We start from the raw sequence: 20,914 nt of genomic DNA on the forward strand, positions 1-20,914 counted from the left end.
CTACTGTTTATCTTTTGATTGCAGCCATTCTAACGAATGTGAACCTTATTTCTAAACACTCCTCGGTGTAACTCCGATTCAACTGCACTTTTTAATTCCTAATTCTCTGATCAGATCGTGCACATTGGTATTTCCCTGCCTCTTCTCTCAGTGCCCTTTTGTCTGGATGTTCCCTTCTCTTGTCTTCACTCTAGTAACCTGTCTCAAGCACACCTCCTTCATAAAGCCTTTCTTCTTCTCAACCATCGCTCCCTCAACTTGAATGCTGCAGCACCACTTGATTACTGACTGCTAAGCACTTAACATATACTATATAATATTACTATGTTTTCTAAAATGCTCGAATTCTTGGCCTCACCTGGGTTAAAAGCACCTCGAGGGCACTGTGCTCTATAAGCCAGATTCTTGCTAATGACAATGAGATATCACACATAATTCCAAACCAAATGATCACAAAAGGTGGCATTTACAAAGACATTAACTTTCACAGAGGAACTGTGCTCTGCCCAGGAGAAACTATGACCAGGAAATATCCTGGAATAGTGTTTCCCACAGTTATTACCAGACCATAAGGTAATTTACTGTTTCTGCTCTTGAAATAATGTAAGAACAAAAATATCCCAGCATCCCTCTCTCTTTCCCCTCTTCTAAGATTCAAAGGTAACCCTCTATTTCCTTCTCAAGCTACATTACGAATGAAAGGAGGTCTTAATGTCTAGCCTTGCACTCTGGAGTCTGTGTTGCTGGAAAGAACGGCTGTCTGGTCTGATGCTGGCCAGAAGCTGCATTACGGTGCTAGCGGCCTGCAGGGCTGGCCCCTGTGCAGGCCCATTAGCCTAGATTCATTCCAGCTGACCACATACTACGTCTTTAACCTTTCACTTTCCATCCTGCAAATGTGTGTGAGTCACAAGGGGACAGACCAAAATACTATAGATACAACGTGAGTCTAACACTTCTCAGGTGCAGACACTTCAAAGCATGCAACCTACTGACAAGGTCAGAAAAGTGACAATGTTTCTGGAGAACAACACTTAAATTTTACAAACTTACCTCATTTCTTTATGGACACTTGGAATTTGATCTAAGGCCATTCGGTAGAATTTAATGGCTTTGGAATAATTTCTTTGCTTTAGGTAAATATTTCCCATATTCACTTTTAACCGTCCTAGTTAAAAAAAATGTAATGAATATATAATATCCTACTTTTTCCACTTCTATATTTTAAATGACCTTAATTCATGTTTTTTGAATTTTTCACGTTACGAAGCTTCAGACACTACCTAAAATTCTCACATTAAAACAGTTACACTATTTTCATGTCTGCACACTAATCTTCTGCAAGGAAATGTAACTTGAGACCGATGGCTTCTGGAAATGTGGATAGGAAACAATGGGGTTACATTGTAAAACTGGAGTTGTGTTCTTATAAAAAAAAATGGGACTTAAAAAAATAAGACATTTAAAAATCAGACCTTTTTTGGACATTATTTTTGCCCTTTTATTTCAGCATCTCCCAGAGCTTCCATATGCACAGTTTATCCCTTTTCTTTCACATCTTCTACAGTAAGCATTTATGAATTGATGGGAAAGTGTTTCTAAAAAACTTGAGACTCAGCTTAAATGTAATGTCCACTCAGAAAACTTCTCTAGACTTTCCAGCTTGTACTCAGCTAATCCTCGTATCTTCTCGTCAAGACTTGCGGGGATCTTTGCTATCAAGCACTCAGCTCTCCACAACCCTGCGTACCCCTGCCTCTCCAGGGCCCACCCAGGGCCCGGGATGAAGATCCTGCAGTTCAGGAAGTGCGCACGCAGAATAAGAAGAGCACACCCACCTGGTTTAAACTGTGTGATTTAATATTTTAATGAGATTAAAGAAAATGTATTCTGATAAACTTCAATACTGAGACCAAAAAATTACACAATATAAGTACTAAATATAAACAACAGTCTCTCGGGGACAAATTACGTGAGGGAAAGCATGACCCGGGGTTGCCATGGCTCACTCTACTTGTGGTACAGGTTGTATTCTTCACTCACTATTAGGCAACACATCTTATCAATTGTATTTCTTCATTTGCTTTGTGTGGATTTTCACATAATTAGCATCTTTAAGCAGGACACCTCTATCACAAATACAGATCATTCCATTCCCAGAGAGCATGAAGTGAAGGCATGTAAATTAATACTATGAAAGACATACACTTCCTGGAAACACTGACTGTACACACCTACCTGCGTTGCTAAACATTTTATTTTTCACTATAACTTGATAGGTGTTTAGTGCTTCAGCATACATTTCATTAGCTGAATACTGACTGGCCAAGTTGAAAAGAACCTACAGGAAACATATTGCAAAAAGACACATCGTGATCATTTTAGTCCCCCTTTGCCTACAATCTTTCCGCAGATTACAACACTGTAACAAAGTTAGCTGCCTGCATCAAGGTACCCAACCTGTCAGGAAATGAGTTACACAGACCACGTCTTGCATTCCGAGATGAATGAGAACATCAAGATAGGTGGGGCTGTCCTCTAAATTTCACCTTAATTTCCTATGTGTTCTAATGAATGGATTTGCTCTCTATGAATCTCAGGAAGACCCACAAAGAAGAAATATGTCTTGTTAACACTATTGGTAAAAGAAGGAGTAAGGAAAAGAGTCAGCCAAATTCTCCTCATAAATACAGACATCACGTGGAAGCATCTTAAACGTTAATTTGTATTGTATTCTTCTACATGCAAAACTATAATTTAAATCACTAAGTTATGGTAAATTGTGTTCCTAGAGGGAAAAAATAATCATTATAAATTATTCCCAGATCTAAAGATTCCATGGAATTAAAAAACATTAGCTATAAATAGTAAACACCCCAAAATTCTTATTTGAAATTCCAACGTCCTTTTTTCCACATTTAGCATATGAAGACTTTTCCCACTGAAAATACAGCCTTTTAATCAGCAGCATAAATATCAAGTTAGTGTCTTTCCAGAATTAAGTGAATTTTGCTAGAAATTAGCTTTTCCCCTACTCTCCTCACAGAGCATTGCCTCATTTGCCTCATCTGAAGTTCTCAACAACCGCAGACAACAGATGCGTCTCACTATTTGTGGAAGTTTGTGTGGTGACAGATGTTAACTGGACTTACTGTGGTGATCGTTTCACAATATATACAAACATCAAGTCACTATGCTGTGCATCTGAAACTCAGAAGACTGTATCTCAGCTACACCTCGGGGGAAAGAGAAAAGAATCTCCTTAAAGTGACCACACTGAATACAGCCCAAATATTAGAGATCTTCAAGAGTCACTGGATGGTGGGTTTGCAAGTACTTACTTCATTATTAAAAATGAAGTTACCCAACTAAATAAAAAAAAAAATCATTGCCCAAACCAAAGATGAGAGTGGTCTCATAAACTAAAGATTATCATTAACCTAATTCTGGGCATCTTAAGCCCAATAAGACTTGAAGAACAAAAGAAAATAAGAAAACAAAAAAGACTTCCAGAACCTACAAATTCTAGGCAAAGTAATTTTACTCCACAGGCACTTCGCACTTACTGAGTAAGTTAAGTCCAAATTGATGTTTTCTGGGGATGTAATTTGCTCTCGTTGTCTCACCAGGACTCTCTCTTTTCTGCCGGCATCTTTTGCCTTCTCTAAGGCCTGAAATGAAGTTTACACTTCGTAAACCCTTCGAGCGCTCACACAGCACATGATGTGACTGACGCAGGGTCTGCAGGAAGCCAGGTACTCTGGCCACAGACCTCCCTCGTACCTGCTTAACCTGAAGCTCTCCTGCCCTCGGGAGAGGTCGGTGTTTCCCGGGAACGGGGAAGCACTGGGGTGGCACGTGGAGCCCACCTGCTCTGCACCAGGTCTCCCCGCCGCCCGCCTCCCACCACCTTCAAGTGTGACAGCGTCTATCTACTTCTTTTTTCCTCCCAACTCCTGAATCTCTGGTGTTTTAACTCAATCTCATGAGCTGGGAATTTAGGTGGGTCTGTATGGTTTCTGGAACACTCAAAATATGGACAAGTCAAAGGATAACTGCTATCCAACCAAAAGAGACCCTTAGTTTGGCTCACATCTCACTCAGGATACCAAGAACCTTTCACTGATTTCCGCTGAGAGACTAACCACAGACATATTAATTCAATATGGGATTTTTATTTTAGAGCTAGATAAGAAAGCACATGTTCTATGAACAATAAAGGTAGCTTTTTATACTGTGTATTTCTTTTTAATGGTATTCATTAATCTGATAGCTAAGTCATAGAAATTATATTTATGTGGTATGATGATCAAAGTAACAGGAACAAAGAAAATTAAAAGAAATGATTTAATTAAAAAAAAAAAAAAAAAAAAGGAGCAGAGCTGGATTCCCAAAAAGTAAACCATGATTTTGCAGTTTACTCAGGAGGAGATATTTTAGGGTAGTGAGGCTTAAATAAGAAACCAGCCCTTAGTACCGTGTGTGGGTTGTGGTAGCTGTGCCTTTAACAAGCTACAAGTCCAAACCAACAGGTCACCGGGCTGCAAAATTCAGTCAACTGATACATTAGAATTTTTTCTCTCTCTTGAAATGACCAATGTGAAAAAATTACAAGATAAGCCAACTGTTTTGACATCAGAACTTATGAAGTAGAGCTGCAATTGCAGGTTCTCAAATAATTGCTTCAGTGAAAGGCCAGTCCACAGCAAAATGAAAATGTTTACCCCACGTGTGCCTGTGCGGCTGCACACGCCTACACTTCAGGCTCTTGAAGCTTATCAGGCCATGAACTTACCAACTTCAAGTCTCCACAACTGTTAGCAACACAGCTTTCTTCCACCAACTCATTTACTTTCTTCTCTAATTGTCTGATCTTTTCTTCTGGGCTGTTAAAGAAAAAAGCAAGTATACTTTGAACCATTCAACCACTAATAATATTACAAAAGTTAACTTACTTTTAACATTGTCCATTATGTGCTCATAAATGTTAAGAATAGGTCATAAATAAGACAAATATATAAATGTCATTGAAGAGTAAATGTACCACTATTTTTAATAACTACACCATGTAATTATTCATAATGATAGTGAAAATGGCTGACACTTACTTAGCATAAGTGTAATTTAATGCTGAGCTAAACACTTTACTCTAATTATGTCTTTTAATCCTCATAAAACTCCTGGTAGAATTACTATCTTTACCTCACTTTACTGATAGGAAAATAGGTTGAGAAAGTTAAGTATTGCATCTGAGATCATACAGCTAGTAAGTTATAAAGTTACAGAGCCAGGATTTAAACCCAAATAAGGTAACTCTAGGACCCATGCTATTACGTTACCATCCCCAAAAGAAAGCCAATCCTACAGCAAAAGAAAACTTTACCTATGGTTAGAAAATGAAGCTCTCATGAAAGAGAAAAATTATTATTATTTACTACCAAATAGATACCACAGAGATTTCTAACAAGGTGAAGTTTAAAAACCCTAACTCCATTAGCAGAAAATGTATCTCCAGTTCAGTCACATTTCAAAAATGTCATTAGCATTGTTTTGCTACCACTTTCTTTCAACAAAACACCACAACACTATGAATGTACATCACTACCTAAATAAAAGTTTACTATAAATATATCAGAATACACTGTCATTCTCTATAAACAGACTTTTTTAAAGAATACAGAAATAAATTAAATGGTATAACTTTCTCTATAAAATCATATTCTTCACTAAAACCTGGTATTAAGACAAATTTTATTAGTTTATAGAGACCTGCAAAATTCTAACTGAGCAAATGAACACAATAAATGGTGACTTTCCAAAGGTTACAACAAAGTATGGAATTCTATTTTCTAGTTGTCTGAAACACTCTAACAAATATCTTTAAATACTGCTCACAAATTATTATCAAACCTAAACCATCAGTATAAAATTTTAAAGCTAAACGCCTTTCAGAGAGCCTTACGAAGACACTGTCCCGTCCCTATCAGGTGCCAGGAGGATGAACTCTGCAGACACGCTGGACACCCGCTCACACAGGAGCCTCCCCCACCTGCCTCCTCCCACACAGGGCCTCAGCTGTCCTGCCAAACGTGCGGCTCAGTCCCACGTGGGATGAATTTCTGACCAGCGAGAAATAAAGATGTGTCTGCTTGGAGTAGAGGCTCCTGGAAAGATCAGTGGTTTGTTTTTTTTTAATTTTTGTTTTGTCTTGCTTTACTTTTTATTTAGGTGTAATTGATGAGGTATATTTGACATAGCTGATGAGGTACATTTGGGGTAAGTTTCAGGTGTACAACATAATGATTCACAATTTTTAAAGGTCATATTCTAAGGTATTGGCTATATTCAAGCATTATGCTGTACACCAGAAATTGACACATTATATACTGACTATACTTCAATAAAAAATACACATACACAAAAAAACAGGAGATTAAGAGGTACAAACTACTAGGTATAAAATAAGAAAGATCTGTGCTTCGTAAGGGTCCCTAAGACTCTACTTTTCAATCAACTACAGGAAGCTTCTGAACCCCCGTGGCTCCCTGGTCCGCGTCAGGGCGGGCAGGCTCCTGAGGGAAGCCAAGAGGATCAAAGCGGAGCCGGGCCAGCAACGCTGCCGCCGCGCAGGCCATTAGCCACCCGCCCGGCCCCCAGCTCTGGGAGATGGCAAGGGCTCTTGTATGTAGGTTTTTCTGAAGGTTCCTGTCGTCAGCAGCTGGAAGGATCCTAAACAACATCGTATTTAGATAAAATAACATACACTTATTAGCAAACTTGCTGTCATTAGGGTACAAAGTAAACTGATTTTCTGTAGAGGCTCCTCATCAGTCAAAAAGGGAAATTACGTAAATCACACAGCAGCCTAAATCCTGAGTTTAAGAATTACAATTTAAAAGCACCTATCACACAGACGCAAAAGAGAGCAGGAGCCCTGGACACAGACAGCCTGGGCTCCAATCTCAGTCCCGCCCATTGTCAGGTAGCCTGGTCAAGCTCCCCGCTCGAGCTGACAGTCCGAGAGCTTGGTCTTCAGGGAAGGCGGTCCATGGCCTACGCACTGAGCACACGTCAGTGCTGCTACGTGGGAAATGTCCAAACTGGCAGTGCTCAGACCCCAGGAAGTGCTCACAGCTGAGTTACACTGTAGCTTTTTGGCTAATCTCCTGCCACTGGCACAAAACCGTTAATTCTATAAAAAATTAAATGTCTCAATATCGATATAACTAACTTATACGTTCTCAGTTTTCTTCTTTGCAACATCCTTTTAAGATAACAATCTCTTGGGGGGAGGGTATACTGGTAGAGTGTATACCTAGCATTCATGAGGTCCTGGGTTCAAACCCCAGTACCACCATTAAAAATAAGTAAATAAATCTAATTACCTCGCCCGTCTCCCTGGCACCCAAAAAAGGCCACCTAAAATAAGAATCTTTTATTACATTTACAACCCCATTTGGCCTTCACGAGAATCAACAGTGATACCCATAAAAATGAGACACAGCTTCAAGTCAGTAATGTTACAATAAAACAGCACAGGATACACACGGCTGTTCTCCTTAGACTTGATTCTTCTGCTGGTTCCAAGAACCAGCGATGATGTCTTGATTACTATTCTGCTGACACAAACTTTTAAAATACTTAAGGATAATGTATTTGAAAAATAAAAGTCACAAATCTACAACAATAATAACCAAACAGCGGCACGAGGACTTGCATACCTGTCTTCATTTTTGGCTTCCAGAGGAGGTGCAGGGCCCCGGGACTGACCAAGGGGGTCAAACGCAGAGCCTGAGACACAGTTCAAGAGTTCAAGTTTGAGTCACAAACCCAGCACAATTGAGACCTTGCACACGTTATTTGACTTACTGATTTTTTAAATGGAATGGACTTTTTTGTGTGTGTCCACAAAGTCTGTATATCAAGAAATTGGTAACATTTCAAACATACATAAAACTATATAAATAAAACTGTGTTACCATGTAAAAACAAAAATAAGACACTCTCTCAGTGTTTATTTCTGTCCACAGTTTCTATCCTTATTATGAACTTTAAACTATCAATCATGTGAATAACAACCTAGTGCTGGCTTTTTAATTTTCCATTATTGGTATAATAAACATTCATTTTTGTCACAATAATTTTATTTTAAAATTATCATTTATCATATATTTAAATACTGTTTTCACCTTTAATTCTTTAAATGGAACTCTAACAAACACACAAGTTCTAAATGCACAACTCAGCACATTTTGGCAAATTACATGCCAGTATAACCCGCATCCTACCTGGGATGCAGAACATTTTCATCGCTCCTGTCCTTTCTTAACGGTACCAAAAATAATTAATGGCATGTTAGGTTTTACTTAAAATAGTAATAATATTTACATATACAAGAACATTTGAAAAATTAAAAGATCTGAAAAAAATTATTAGTAGAAATAATATAACAAACCTCTCAAAGCTGCTTTGGTAAAACCAGCTGCTCTCACTGCAGTCATAGGTCTAGTAACTCCATCCTTGGGGGAACAAGAGTTGTTTAAGAAGTATGCTCAAGTAAGCCCCACCTCTCACGGACAGCTCTGCACGTGACGCAGTCTCAACACGGCCTCAGTCCCCAGCGCTGGATTCTAAGCCCTGTCTTCGCATTCCTTCCCCTTGCCTCCTCACGCATCAACCCTGTGTCTACTTTCTCTTTCCCTTTAAAGTTTCAAGTCCTTGGTCTAACTGAGCTTACTCCCCATTTGCAAAGAGAAACACTCACAGAATTTTAGGTAGCACCTTATACAACTTGTTATTTGGCTCCTCCCCTACTTTCGGTTGGTCTCATATGCCCACGAGAGAAACCACAGAAATTTTGAGTGACAGCGTCAGAAAAATGGGTCCCCAAGTACATGATACAAACTATCTGTCCTATGCGCCTTCCCCGATGGGATTTCATCTGACAAGTGAGTGAATAAATCCGAAGAGACGTTGCCTCCAAAGATTTCAAACAGTCCAACCTTCGGCCACAATTTAAAGAGTCAGGCTCACTCTGTAAGTAACATCTTCCTGAACTCTGGTAACAATACTACTCTGAGTCACATGAAAGGCCCCACGTGAACCACCACACGACAGATACCTGAACAGCCCCTGTCACTGGTCTTCCCGTGGATGATGCCAGGGATGTCTTGGACTAGTAAACAGAAAACTACGTTAAAACGATTCCCCAAAGCGCCTACGTTTAATTTTACAAACCAAGGTATAAACGTTTTCTTCATAACTTGTTTTCCTTCCTTCTACTGTTAAGCAGACCTAAACATAATTTTTTTCCATTTATCACCTGAGGACATAGGATTAAGCAATAAAACTCTAAAATTACAACCCTCAGCCTTTGTAAATAAAGTTTCACTGGGACACAGCCGTGCCCCGTCTGTCTGGACACCGTCTGTGGCTGCTTCTCTGCGAAGGCAGAGCTGGATCCCATGGAAACTAGACTGGCCCTTCACAGAAGAGCTTGCTGTCTCTGTTCTGAAATACCACAAAAACCAAATTCATGAGTGGCACACGTTCTGGCTGACTGATAAAAGCATGCATCACGTGATACACTGCTCTGTTACATAAAAGGCCACTTTCTTCATTCACAGAAAGGGACAACTGTAAGGCCAGTGCCCCAGACCTGTAGGTCTGAGCCATTTTTCTGACCCCTAAGAAATATTATCATGAAGACCAGGAAATGCTGTTCTACCTCACTCTTGCATTTTTCTCCCATTCCTCTATTATTTCATGTAAGCAATTTGGTAAAGATTTAAAAGATTTTCCTTTATGGATTTTTATACAGCATCTTTCCTCCAAAGGTCTCAAATAAAAGCAAGACCCAGTTATATACCTCTGAAACTTTTCTTAAATTTTAATTTTTCATGTATTAATTAGTAAGTTTTTAAAAACTATAAACATTACATTTATATAACATCTAACTTCACATAAAATATATGAGTGGAATGCACATGACATTTGGTTATATTATATAGAAAATGAAAAGAAGCCAATCAACAAACACAACATTTACAGAGAGGAAAAGAAAATATTTTGTTATATTTACAACCAGAATGACCAGAATAATCAAAGCTATCAATCAACAATTTATAATGTTCATAGCCACCTGAAATGGAAAATATATCTGGGTCATGGGCTTCAAGGTGCCAAGCTTACTTAGAACTGCCTAAAGTGAACTTATGCGTGAGAAAAAATGTCTTTGCATCTTCAGCGTGAGAAAACCTACCCCATATCCAGTAGCTACAGGTCTAGCAACTGCTGTGCTTGGGATTTTAGCAGTTATCTTGGGGAGGAAAAAAAACATAGTTAATAGGATTCAGATTAAGCTATATAATAGAAAACTGGAAACGTAAAATATAGACTTATCAGTAGAGAAATATTTATAGACTATTTAGAAGAATTTCTTTTAAATTATCTTCAACATTAAGGAATTCAGGTATTTTAAGTATTGAGATGGAAGGCTACCCTGGGATTCACTTTAAAAGAGAGAAGGGACTTGAGACTGACGGGAGGCGGGACGAGACACGGAGTCTTCACCGCTACCCTCCACGCATCTTGCGTGGCTGTCACTGCCAGACGCGGGGTCTGACAGCAGACACTGCGTCTGGAGGCAAGAGAGTCTGGGTCTGAATCTCAGGTCTCCCACTACTTGCTGTGTTTATTTAATCTCTGTGAGCCTAAATTTTCTCATCCTTGAAAGAAGGATACAAAGCATGTTGATCACAAAGTCATAGCTGGAATCAAACGGGACCATGTAGGTGAAAAGGTGCTACACGCCCTAGCTGTTAGGCACACTTGTCTGAAATACTCCATTAGAACGTCATGATTAGAGGAGTTGTACCTCTGGCTTGACGGACTCCTGTTTTAAACAACTTTCCCACTAAGAACTAAAGAGGCTGGGGACAAAAATATGTTTGCAGAAAACTGGTTTGGATGCATTAGAGCAGTGTCAAGGCCGTGAGGCATTCCAAGGTCTCAAGTGAACGAGTTGATCAGGCTCTCCTGAGAGCCCGCAGAAGGGGCTGCACCTGGGCTGCTGGTTCCCCGAGGCGCCTGCCAGCCCTAAAGACAGATCACGGTTGAAGAGATCAACCCCGGAGCTGGGGTCGGGGAGGTGGCAGCCCTGGTAATCCTCCAGGCTTCAGACTGTGATCTCAAAGATGACACTCATACTGGAAGGTACATCAGAAGTTCACCAGTCCTATAAGGACCGAGCCCAACTTAGAATCACCTCAAATTCACCTCGGTTAAGGTGATTCAGGATTCCTAGCTCCTCTGTGGCCACAAGCAAAACTAAATGCTCTCTAGTAAAACACGGCGGAAACGTTCCACGGCTGCCTCGGTAAGGCAGCCACTGGCCACATGTGGTTGCTGTGCGTTGGAAATGTGGCGGATGCAACAGGATCTGAATTTTAAAATCGTACTCACTTTTAAGTGATTTAAATGTAAACAGCCACATGAGGCTAGTGCTCATCATACTGGACGGCACAGACACACAGCCTGAAGTTAGCACCGCAGCTTTTTGTTTACAACGTCGCATTCAATCTAAAACGATGTGACACACAGGAGCGAGACCACCAACCAAAAGCAAGAGAGACAAAATGGAAAGACATGCAGGAGGGGAAGCGTAATGGCAGTGTCGGACACAGACTTCAACATACTGTGTTCAGTATGTTCAATGAATGTAAAGACTGATAATTTCAGCAGAGAACTGGAAATTATAAAAAAGGAATAAATGGAAATTCTACAACTGAAAAATAGTTGAAAATGATGCAAAATTCTGGCATTGTCCAGGAAGCAGCAGAATACTAAATTACAGTAGACTTTAATAAGTTAAAGAGGGTATTGTAAGCTTTGGGAAAACACTGAAAGAAAAGCTAAAGAATGTAAGCTCCCAAGAAAACAGAAAGAGAAAATTAGAAAAACACAATCAAACAAAAGAAGGTAAGAAAGGAGAGAAAACGAAACATAAAAGAGGCAGGAAAAAACAAAAAGCAAACACCAAGACAATAAATTTACACACCAAATTAGTTATTTCATTAAATGTAAATAGACTTAAAAGCATAAGATTATCAGACAGTATTTTAAAAAAAAAAAACCAACTCTATTACATGCTGCTAGTGAGAAATACACCTTAAACATACAGATATGAAGAATCTGGAAGTAAAAATGCAGAGAGACAGACAACGAAACACTGGACAAGAGAGCCTGTGTAACTACAGTGCTGCGCCGACCCCTGACCAGAGACCAGCAGCACTGCGAGGGGCGGAAGGACATTTCATAGCAAGGAAAGGCTCAATTTAACACAAAAAATATAACAACTCTCAATGTTCTTGCTCCAAACATGTAAAACAAAAACTTAAAAAAAGAAATAGTAAATCTACAACCACAGTGTAAGATTTGACCATTTATTTCTCATTAATAATAGAACTGTGGTTCCCATTACACACACACACAAATCAGTAAAAATATGGGACATCTAAACAGAACCATTAACAAACTGACCTAATTAACAGATAACAGATGGCTTGATAAAACATGAAAAGGAAGGATGTGGGTCTCAGTAATTTTTTTCCATGAGAACAAATTGAAGGAAAGAGACCATTTTTCTCTGAACCACTCACTACTGACTAGCTCTGTTCTGGTTTTCACTTTTAGCACTGGACTGACCTCTTAGGTACAGTGGATCCTACGCTACCCCTTTCTTTATTCACCTTGCATCCTCACCCACCATGCCTTTCCTCACATATCTCAAGGTCAATCTTAATTGAATATACCCTTTAATATTCTTAAATATGTAATACATATTTTACATATATTCTAAACAGCATCTTCTGATTGCCCAACCAGTGCTAAATAACTTAGCTTTCTGGTCCCACCGCAATTTACACTCTTTTTTTTTTTTTTACAACACATTGCCTTATGCTTTGTAAAATCTACTTGTGTCCCTTTTGTCTTCCTCCCTGTGGTCCTTTGGAGCTAGCCGGAATCTTATCCCTCTAAAGTGAGCCTAGTACCTTTGTATAGAAGTTGTATAATTTCTCCCATCTAATATAGTAACTAGGGTGTGATGAAAGTGTCATTCAGCGGGATGGAGCCCTGAGCTCTGTCCCGGCTGCAGGCACAGCGATGCCCTTCCTCCCCAGGCTTGTGTCCTCCTGCACAATGTGAGCACCTCTGGAGTCGCTCCTAAAATATCAATGAAGGGCCAGGGTGGCAGAATTGCCGCCTGTCTGATACCAGAATCACTAAACTGAAGACAACGTTTGCTTATTTACTGAGTCATGTGACAAAGATTTAGGGAACACCCACAGCAGGCAAAGAAAAGAACAATGAATAAGACAGTCTGCCTCTTCAAAAAGCTTCCAGTTTTGTCATTAGCCTAGCAGAAGAACTCAATCTACAAGTTTTCTTTCTATAATGAAAGTAACCTTAAAATTAAAATATAGCTTGCATAATGTGTATTCAAGAATTAACTTCACCCAAAGAGAGGCCTGGCTCTGCACTTGGCCATTGGGAGGGGATGTGCAGGCCCCTGAAACACCCTTCCTGATATATACTTTGTTTGCCTGGGGGCTCTGGCCACCAGACAGTCTACCTTCCAGGTGTACTAGCTTGGGCCTCAGGGAGGGGCCACAGACTAAAGGGCGGCGTGTGATGGGCACCAGTAAAACCCTGGACACTGGATCCGTGGGTGAAGGCTCTAAGTACTGTCACTGCTCAGAGCAACCAGGAGGGGCTGGTGCCACAGGGAAAGCCTTGGCCCCCAGACTCTGCCCCATGTCTCTTCCCTAAACAGACTGTGACCTGCATCCTCCCCTGTAACAGACTATGAGTGTGGCAGCTTTCAGAGCTCTGTGAGTCCTTTCAGAAAATGACTGACGTTGGAGGCGGTCCTGCAGTTGGTGTCAGAGGTGGGGACAGTCCTGTGGAGGATGGCGTGTCTGGCTAAACTCATCACAGGAGCCACACTGATTCACCTCATAAACGTGACAGGCAAGCTACTCACAAGACCCTTTCCATCTTAAGTGGTTTAACATCCATCTTTTATTTTTGCTCAGTAATATGTGTAGCGGGAGGAAAGGGAGAAAGTGACCAAGGGCGGGGAGGTGAAGGCAGGAACACCTGCCGTCTGAAGCAGAGGACTCGCTCCACAGCAGAGCGTCTCGACCTCCCCAGTGACTCTGCACTGGGGGCTGCCGTGCGTTACGAAGTTAGCAGCACCTCTGCCTGGGACCTGTGAGATGCCAGCGGCACCTCAGCCAAGTTGTGACAACCTTCAGGCCAAACGTCCCCCAGAGAACCACTGTTGTGTGGTCGTAAGTGGGTACAAAGAAGCAGTTTTGAAAAAGGAACATCAGACATAGAACTTTAGGGACAGAACTTTCTAGACATCACTTTTATTTTTTTTTAACATTTTTTTGGGGGGGAGTAACTAGTTTACTTATTTATGTGTTTATTTTTTAGAGGAGGTACTGAGGGTTGAACCCAGGAACTCGTGCATGCTAAGCACGCACTCTACCACTTGAGCTGTACCCTCCCCACCAGACATCACTCTTTTATTTAGTGCCAACACTGTTTATCTTCAGCTACAAAAGAAGCTTGCCAGATTTCATGTACTGTGGAAGGAATATGTCTATTCTTTGCATGATATACAAAAAAAATTTAATAATAGTGGAAAAAATCATGCTGGCCATTTATGTACTGTTGGAGATTAATTAATGGAGGGTCACGACCCAAGGCAGGAGTAATTTGTAACTTAAGCCCCAGTGTTTTAAAGGATTAATATTTATACAGCTTTAAAAATTAGAAGTGCAAACTTTTAAAATGATGAGTGTTTTAGGTAAACATACTCCAGTGCCTTACATAAATAATATTTATATTCTCAAGAGCATAAAAAAATTCTTTAATCTACAATACTTTAAAATTCACTTACTGCATACACTGAAAACTGTAAAACATTGCTGTAAGAAATTAAACACAACACAAACAGAAAGCAAGCAGCCCATGTTCACTGACTGAAACACTTAATACTGTTAAGATGTCTATACTATCCAAAATAATCCACAGACTTAATGCAATTACTACCAAAATCCCAAAATCATTTTTTTAAGAAACAGAAAAATCCACCCCAAAACTCACTTGGAATCTCAAGAGACCCTGAATAGCAAAAAAATTCTGAAAAAGAATAAAGTTGGGGGATTCACACTTCCTGATTTCAAAATACATGGCAACGCTACTATACTGGGAACAACGTGGCAGGGCAGCCAGACAGGCAAGCAGACCAATGGGATGGAACAGAGAGCCCAGAAGCAACCTCACGTGTAAGGTCAAACGACTTTCAACAAGGCTGCCAAGGCCACACCACGTGAGAGTCAGTCTCCCCCAAACGGTGTTGGGAAAACCAGACACCACACACGAAGGAATGAAGTCAGATTCAATCTGTACTACCCATAAAAATTAATTCAGCATGGATTAAAGGTCCACAAGTAAGACCTAAAACTATAAAACTCCTAGGGAAAAAACATAGGGGGAGATTTCACAGCATTGGACTTAGCAATGGTTTCTTGGATAGGACACCAAAAAGGACAGGCAACAAAAGCAAAAATAGACAAATGGGACTACACCACACTTAGAAACTTCTGTGTAGCCAAGAACGCAATCAACAGGATAAAAAAGCACAGGATGGGAGAACATACTTAGAAAGCATACATCCCATAAAGGGTTAACATCCAGAACGTATAAAGAACTCCCGCAACTACATGACAAAAAAGCCACGTAACTCAGTTAAAACATGGACAAAGGACTTGAACAAACATTTCTTCAAGATACACGAATGGCCAAAAAGCACATGAAAGACACTCAAAGTCACTAATCATCAGAGAAATGCAAATCGAAACCACAATGAGAATCACCTCACACCCATTAAAATTGCTACTATCAACACAATAGAAAACAACAAGTGTTACTGAGGATGCAGAGAAACTGGAACACTCGTACACCACTGGTGGGACTGTAAAATGGTGTAACTACCACGGAAAACAGTATGGAGGTTCCTCCAAAAACTAAGAACAGAATTACCACAGGATGCAGCAGCCCCACCTCTGGGCATGCACCCAAAGAACTGAAAACAGGGTTTCAAGACGTCTGCACATTCATGTTCACGGCAGCACCACTCACAACAGCGAGAGGTGAAAGCAGCCCAAGTGTCCGTGGACACAATGCGGCCCGCCCACAGCGGAGTCAGCCAGCCTGAAGAAGGAAGGAGGTCCTGACAGGGGCTGCAACATGGATGAGCCCTGAGGACAGGTGCACCGTGAAATAAGCCCACCACAAAAGGACAAATACTCCACAATTTCACTTCTGAGAGGTACAGAGAGTGGTCAGATTCAGAGACAGCAGGAGAGCAGGGCCTGGGGGTGGAGGGTGGGCGCTGTTGTTTAACGAGGACAGAGTTTCAGACGGGGAAGATGAAAAGTTCTAGAGACCTGTTTCATGACAATGAGAATTTGTTTAACACTACCAAAGTGTACATTTAAAAACAGTTAAGATGGTAAATTTTATGTTATGTGTTTTTTTAATACAGTAAAAAAAAAAATTTCACTTACTGGAGGTCTTCTGCCATGACTAGTTCTCACAGCTTGCTGAAAAGCTGTGTCATTCTCCAGTTCCTAAAATGAAGAGGCAAATTACCATTCAACATGAAGTGACAGTTTTTTAAAAATGTTGAACCTCTACTGGTTGGTATGCACGATCCTCTGTAATCATCTACCTCCATCTGCTGACATCCAGGCAGGGCTCAAGGACTCTTATCCTCAAATTCCCCCCTCACACACATACACAGTATCCCTTAGGGAGGGGAGTACTGATGATGTACGTCAAGTTTAAGGACATTTTATTGGCTACTGTTTAGATGGGTGCTATTACTACGCCTGGTTAAAAGATCAAGCGCACAAAGATATGGCCTTTTCTGCTTCTTTCTTCCAAGCAGCGGGAGTGGTAAGAACAGAGGATCAGCCCCACTCCCCACCCCTGGTACCCCCTTCCCCTCGCCACCCTTCTCCTTACCCAGACGCTGGGACCACAGCTACCTGCCCTCCCTGAGAAGGCCTCAGAACAGAAAAGGCGGCATCCTCGCCCAGCAGCGGAGCAAACGCTTTCTCTGGCTGCATTTCCATTCTCCCAAGTGAAAACGGCTTTTCACCTCACGGAAGAGGTTAAGCCTGAGGTTCAGACTGAGCCCAGCCTGCGCTGCCGTTTGGAACCAAAGCCACAGTTGAAATAAAGCACCATCCCACCTGGCTGATTCCTGACCTGTGCTTATGTTCTCCCACAGGAAATCTGAGGGAAGTAACGCTAGTCAAGGGCACAATACCAGTGTTCCTGGGCTTCTGGGACAAAATGCCACCTTTAGACGCTCTCCAAAGCACCCAGCCTTACCAGCCACCTGTCTTCTACCCGCCTCCACCTCCTGCTCCTTCACCAACACAAACCCTGGCTCCCGCAAAGCTCACACCTGCCCCTGATTAACTTCAGCCTACTTCCCACAAGAACACACTTGCTGATTATTATACAAACAATACAGAAAAGGTAGAGTCAATCAACATCGATCAGCTTTTTAAAACCCTGCAGACATAGGACAATGTCTGCATAACCAGGATGGTAATACGACGTACTTTAAACAGGATTTCATGATGTTCAAGCATTCTTCTTTAACTTTCACTTCAAACAGCCTTCATAACCTTCCCTATCAACTGCATAAGTTCACAAGTCTCAGCCAGAGAAACCAGGCAACTTCCACATGAGGCACAAGCCAAGGGCTCCCTTCAGCATAATTAATTATGCTATTTGGTAGATCTTTTAGGAAAAAGAAGTCTTCTACTATTCCTAAACTATTAATAAAACAATCAACTCAATGAAGTTGCGCTAAATAACAAACTAAATATTGTCAACAAATTCTCCAATTACAAATACCAAACTAACACAATTTTTGTCATCTTTGTTCATGATTTGATTTAACAATTTGCATTATCTATAAACCTTAACAACTGTTTCAAGTAATTCAGTTATATATTAACTTGTTATTCTAATTAATTAAAATAAAAGAAAACCATGGGTAAACCAAATATTTTTATTTTACTGTATAATTTATTTTGTGTATGACAGTCTGAATATTTGCTTCAAGTTAAATAACGAAGCCCCACTGTGATGACCTGAGGAGTTAGCAATTTTCTCCGATTTTTAAAACTGATCACAATGATCTATTAATTCCACTTCTGGGACTCCATCCAAGGAAATGTTTCATCACAATACAAGAAGTCATTTAGGCATAAAATTGTTCAGTGTGTGGTTGTTATTAATAGGGGCAGAAAACTGGAAATAAATTTCCTATGGTCAGAAAATAATCAACTATATACAGTTAGTATTATGCAGATATAATTAAAATTATATCTAAATTTCTAGTATCATGAGACATTCTTTATGATATAGCTGAATGGAAATAAGCAAACAGAAAAGTAAATGCTAGTTCATTTCCAAACATGCTGAAAGAAAATTGTTTATATGTGTGAAGGAAAGAGAAAGCAACAAAATGTTAACAGTAGTTATTTTGGAGTGATGGGATTATGGGTAATTTTGTTTTCTAACAATGAGCATATATAATTTTCATACACATAACTTTTATAACTGGGAGAAATGGAGAGATTCAATTGTTTTCATAATTTATACTAACTTAGGAAAATGCTCATATTTTAATACAAATTTTTAGAAACTAGTCTATATAATCGTGTGTATGTGTGTTTGCATCCAGGGAGGGAAATACCTGCATACATTAAATAACAAGGGAACACAGCAAAACATCAGGTGATATATCCACACAGGTGACATGGGGTAAGAGTATTTACGCTGTTTTGACATTTTTTAATCCAATCTGTATTTTTCAAATTTTGTATGATGAGCAGTATCTCCTAGGTTTTATTTCACACAAAGTAAGTAAATGATTTCTATTTTCTTTTCTTGTTTTCTCTCTGTCTCAAACTCACAGGCCATCATTTTTCTCCAGAGGAAAAAATAACTCAAAAATGACTGAAAGCTATATGAAAAGCTCTAGAATAAAATGAGATTTCCTAAATGAGTTCAAAGTCCTATAAATGCTTAATAGTTGACTCTTACATACTAGCAAGTAAATTAATGCCCATATCCTTCACCCTTACTTTTTCCACACACTAATTCAAGATAACTTTATAAAGAGGTTTTATTGATTTCTGGTTTTTGCAATCAGAAACTATAACTCTCACAATGACATAAACAGATTTTAAATGTTCAAATATTTGCCTTAGTAACAATTTCACCCTATAAATTACTATACTACTAAATATTAAGCAGATATAGATTTGTTGACATACATGAATATTCAAAAAGAGAAAAAGCAGGTTACAAAACAGTACACACCGTATGATATCACTTTATCCAAAACCGTATAGCGATACAGTAGATACAGATGTCTGCACAGGGAAAAGTTTGGCATTGGGCACTGTTAGTTAATGTCTGTCTCTGGGTGGTGACAATTTCTATGATTTTAATCTATACTTATTTCCATGCTCTAATTTTTCTATAAAATACTTATATAATTTAATTAAAGAAAAGCATTTCTAAAATGACATTTCAAATTTGGAGCATTTAAAACACCTGATTCCAGGCACGTGCAGTGACCTGTCTTTCGGCTCACGTTCAGGTAACACGTGCAGAAGAATCCACGTCATAAGTGATCCTAACTCTTCTGTAACCTTTTTCCTGTCTCCCCGCTGCTCCCTTCTGCTGCAGTTACTACTGTTGGCAGAAGTCAGTGCAGTCTTCAGTGACAGCCCTCTTCTAGGCTCTTAATCAGCTTGCTGAAGCTAAAGCATAATAAAGCTGAACCCTCAAATCCAGTTTTCATGAACCAGCATAAACAGCAAAGACCAACACAAAATTTTTTTTTTTTTACCTCGGTGTCATAGGTTGGATTGTAGTCATTATAGCCAGAATAAAGATCATCTTCGTCCGTCTCTGGGGCCAAGTGGACATTCTGCATCATCTCTACCTACGAAAAACCAGCGGCGTTAATGTGCTCTTGAGTAACAATTCTTATTCCACACCAAAATCAGAAGGCTTCCAGAACAAACTGATACTTAGCAAACTTACAACCACGTTTAAATTTAATTTTGTTGCCACAGTTACTTATTACTCTGGAGTTACATTGTTTACATTTATGAGGAGAACTTTTCAATATGCCGATAATTGAAAATCAAGAACGTTGTCTATTATACTCTGCTTCCCACAGGGAACTAAATTACCGTGGCCATCACAATGTACAAGTTTTACTTTAAGGAACTTCCCTCACGAAAGATTTTAAGATGGCTTTTCACTATAACCCGAGATGCTCTCCGCTGGGGCGCAACCCGGCGGCAAAGGCTCGCGTCCAAGAGACTCCGAGCGGGACAAGCGGAAGGCGCGGTCGGGAACGCCGAGGGCCGGCCCGGGCTCTCGGGACCCGGCGGCCGCCCCCGCCAGGCCGGGGCTGCCAGGAGAGCAGGCGCGCTCCGGGTCCCGAGTCCCACCGCGGGGGCCCCGCACCGGCCCAGCTTCCCGGGCCGGCAGAGCTTCACGCGCCCAGCCCCGGGCCCGGGGCTCGAGGGCCGGCGGGCGCGCGGGCCAGGAGGGGCCGGGGAGGGCCGGCAGAGCCCCTCCGAGGGCAGCCGGCACCCGCGCCGCCCCGGGCCCTTCCCCTACCTCGCGGCGAGGGGAGCCGGGCGACCGCGAGCGCGGCGGGGCGCGCGGCCTTCCCGGGCCTGGGCCGAGAGCTGCGCGGCCGCGTCGTTGCCACGCGCGGATCCAAGGA

At 40.8% G+C, this 20,914-nt stretch overlaps 1 protein-coding gene across 4 annotated transcripts in view; it reads right to left on the bottom strand.

Moving 5' to 3' along the window:
* IFT88 (intraflagellar transport 88) overlaps positions 1–20,914 on the bottom strand; it is a 57,333-nt gene extending 36,419 nt beyond the window's left edge. For 2 of the 4 annotated variants that reach the window (XM_064493290.1, XM_031465706.2), the window contains exons 1-11: positions 20,806–20,914; positions 20,021–20,116; positions 16,644–16,706; positions 10,262–10,318; positions 9,122–9,175; positions 8,456–8,519; positions 7,722–7,791; positions 4,796–4,886; positions 3,567–3,671; positions 2,239–2,341; positions 1,054–1,168 (exon numbers count right to left, since the gene is read on the bottom strand). In XM_064493290.1, the coding sequence (XP_064349360.1) occupies positions 1,054–1,168; positions 2,239–2,341; positions 3,567–3,671; positions 4,796–4,886; positions 7,722–7,791; positions 8,456–8,519; positions 9,122–9,175; positions 10,262–10,318; positions 16,644–16,706; positions 20,021–20,110 (812 nt within the window). In that variant the 5' untranslated portion in view covers positions 20,111–20,116; positions 20,806–20,914. The remainder of the gene's footprint in view (positions 1–1,053; positions 1,169–2,238; positions 2,342–3,566; positions 3,672–4,795; positions 4,887–7,721; positions 7,792–8,455; positions 8,520–9,121; positions 9,176–10,261; positions 10,319–16,643; positions 16,707–20,020; positions 20,117–20,805) is intronic. The other 2 variants (XM_064493291.1, XM_064493292.1) reach the window with 2 other exon arrangements.

The sequence above is a fragment of the Camelus dromedarius genome, chromosome 13 (genome assembly GCF_036321535.1).
Source record: "Camelus dromedarius isolate mCamDro1 chromosome 13, mCamDro1.pat, whole genome shotgun sequence".
In the NCBI taxonomy this organism is placed as follows: Eukaryota; Metazoa; Chordata; class Mammalia; order Artiodactyla; family Camelidae; genus Camelus; species Camelus dromedarius.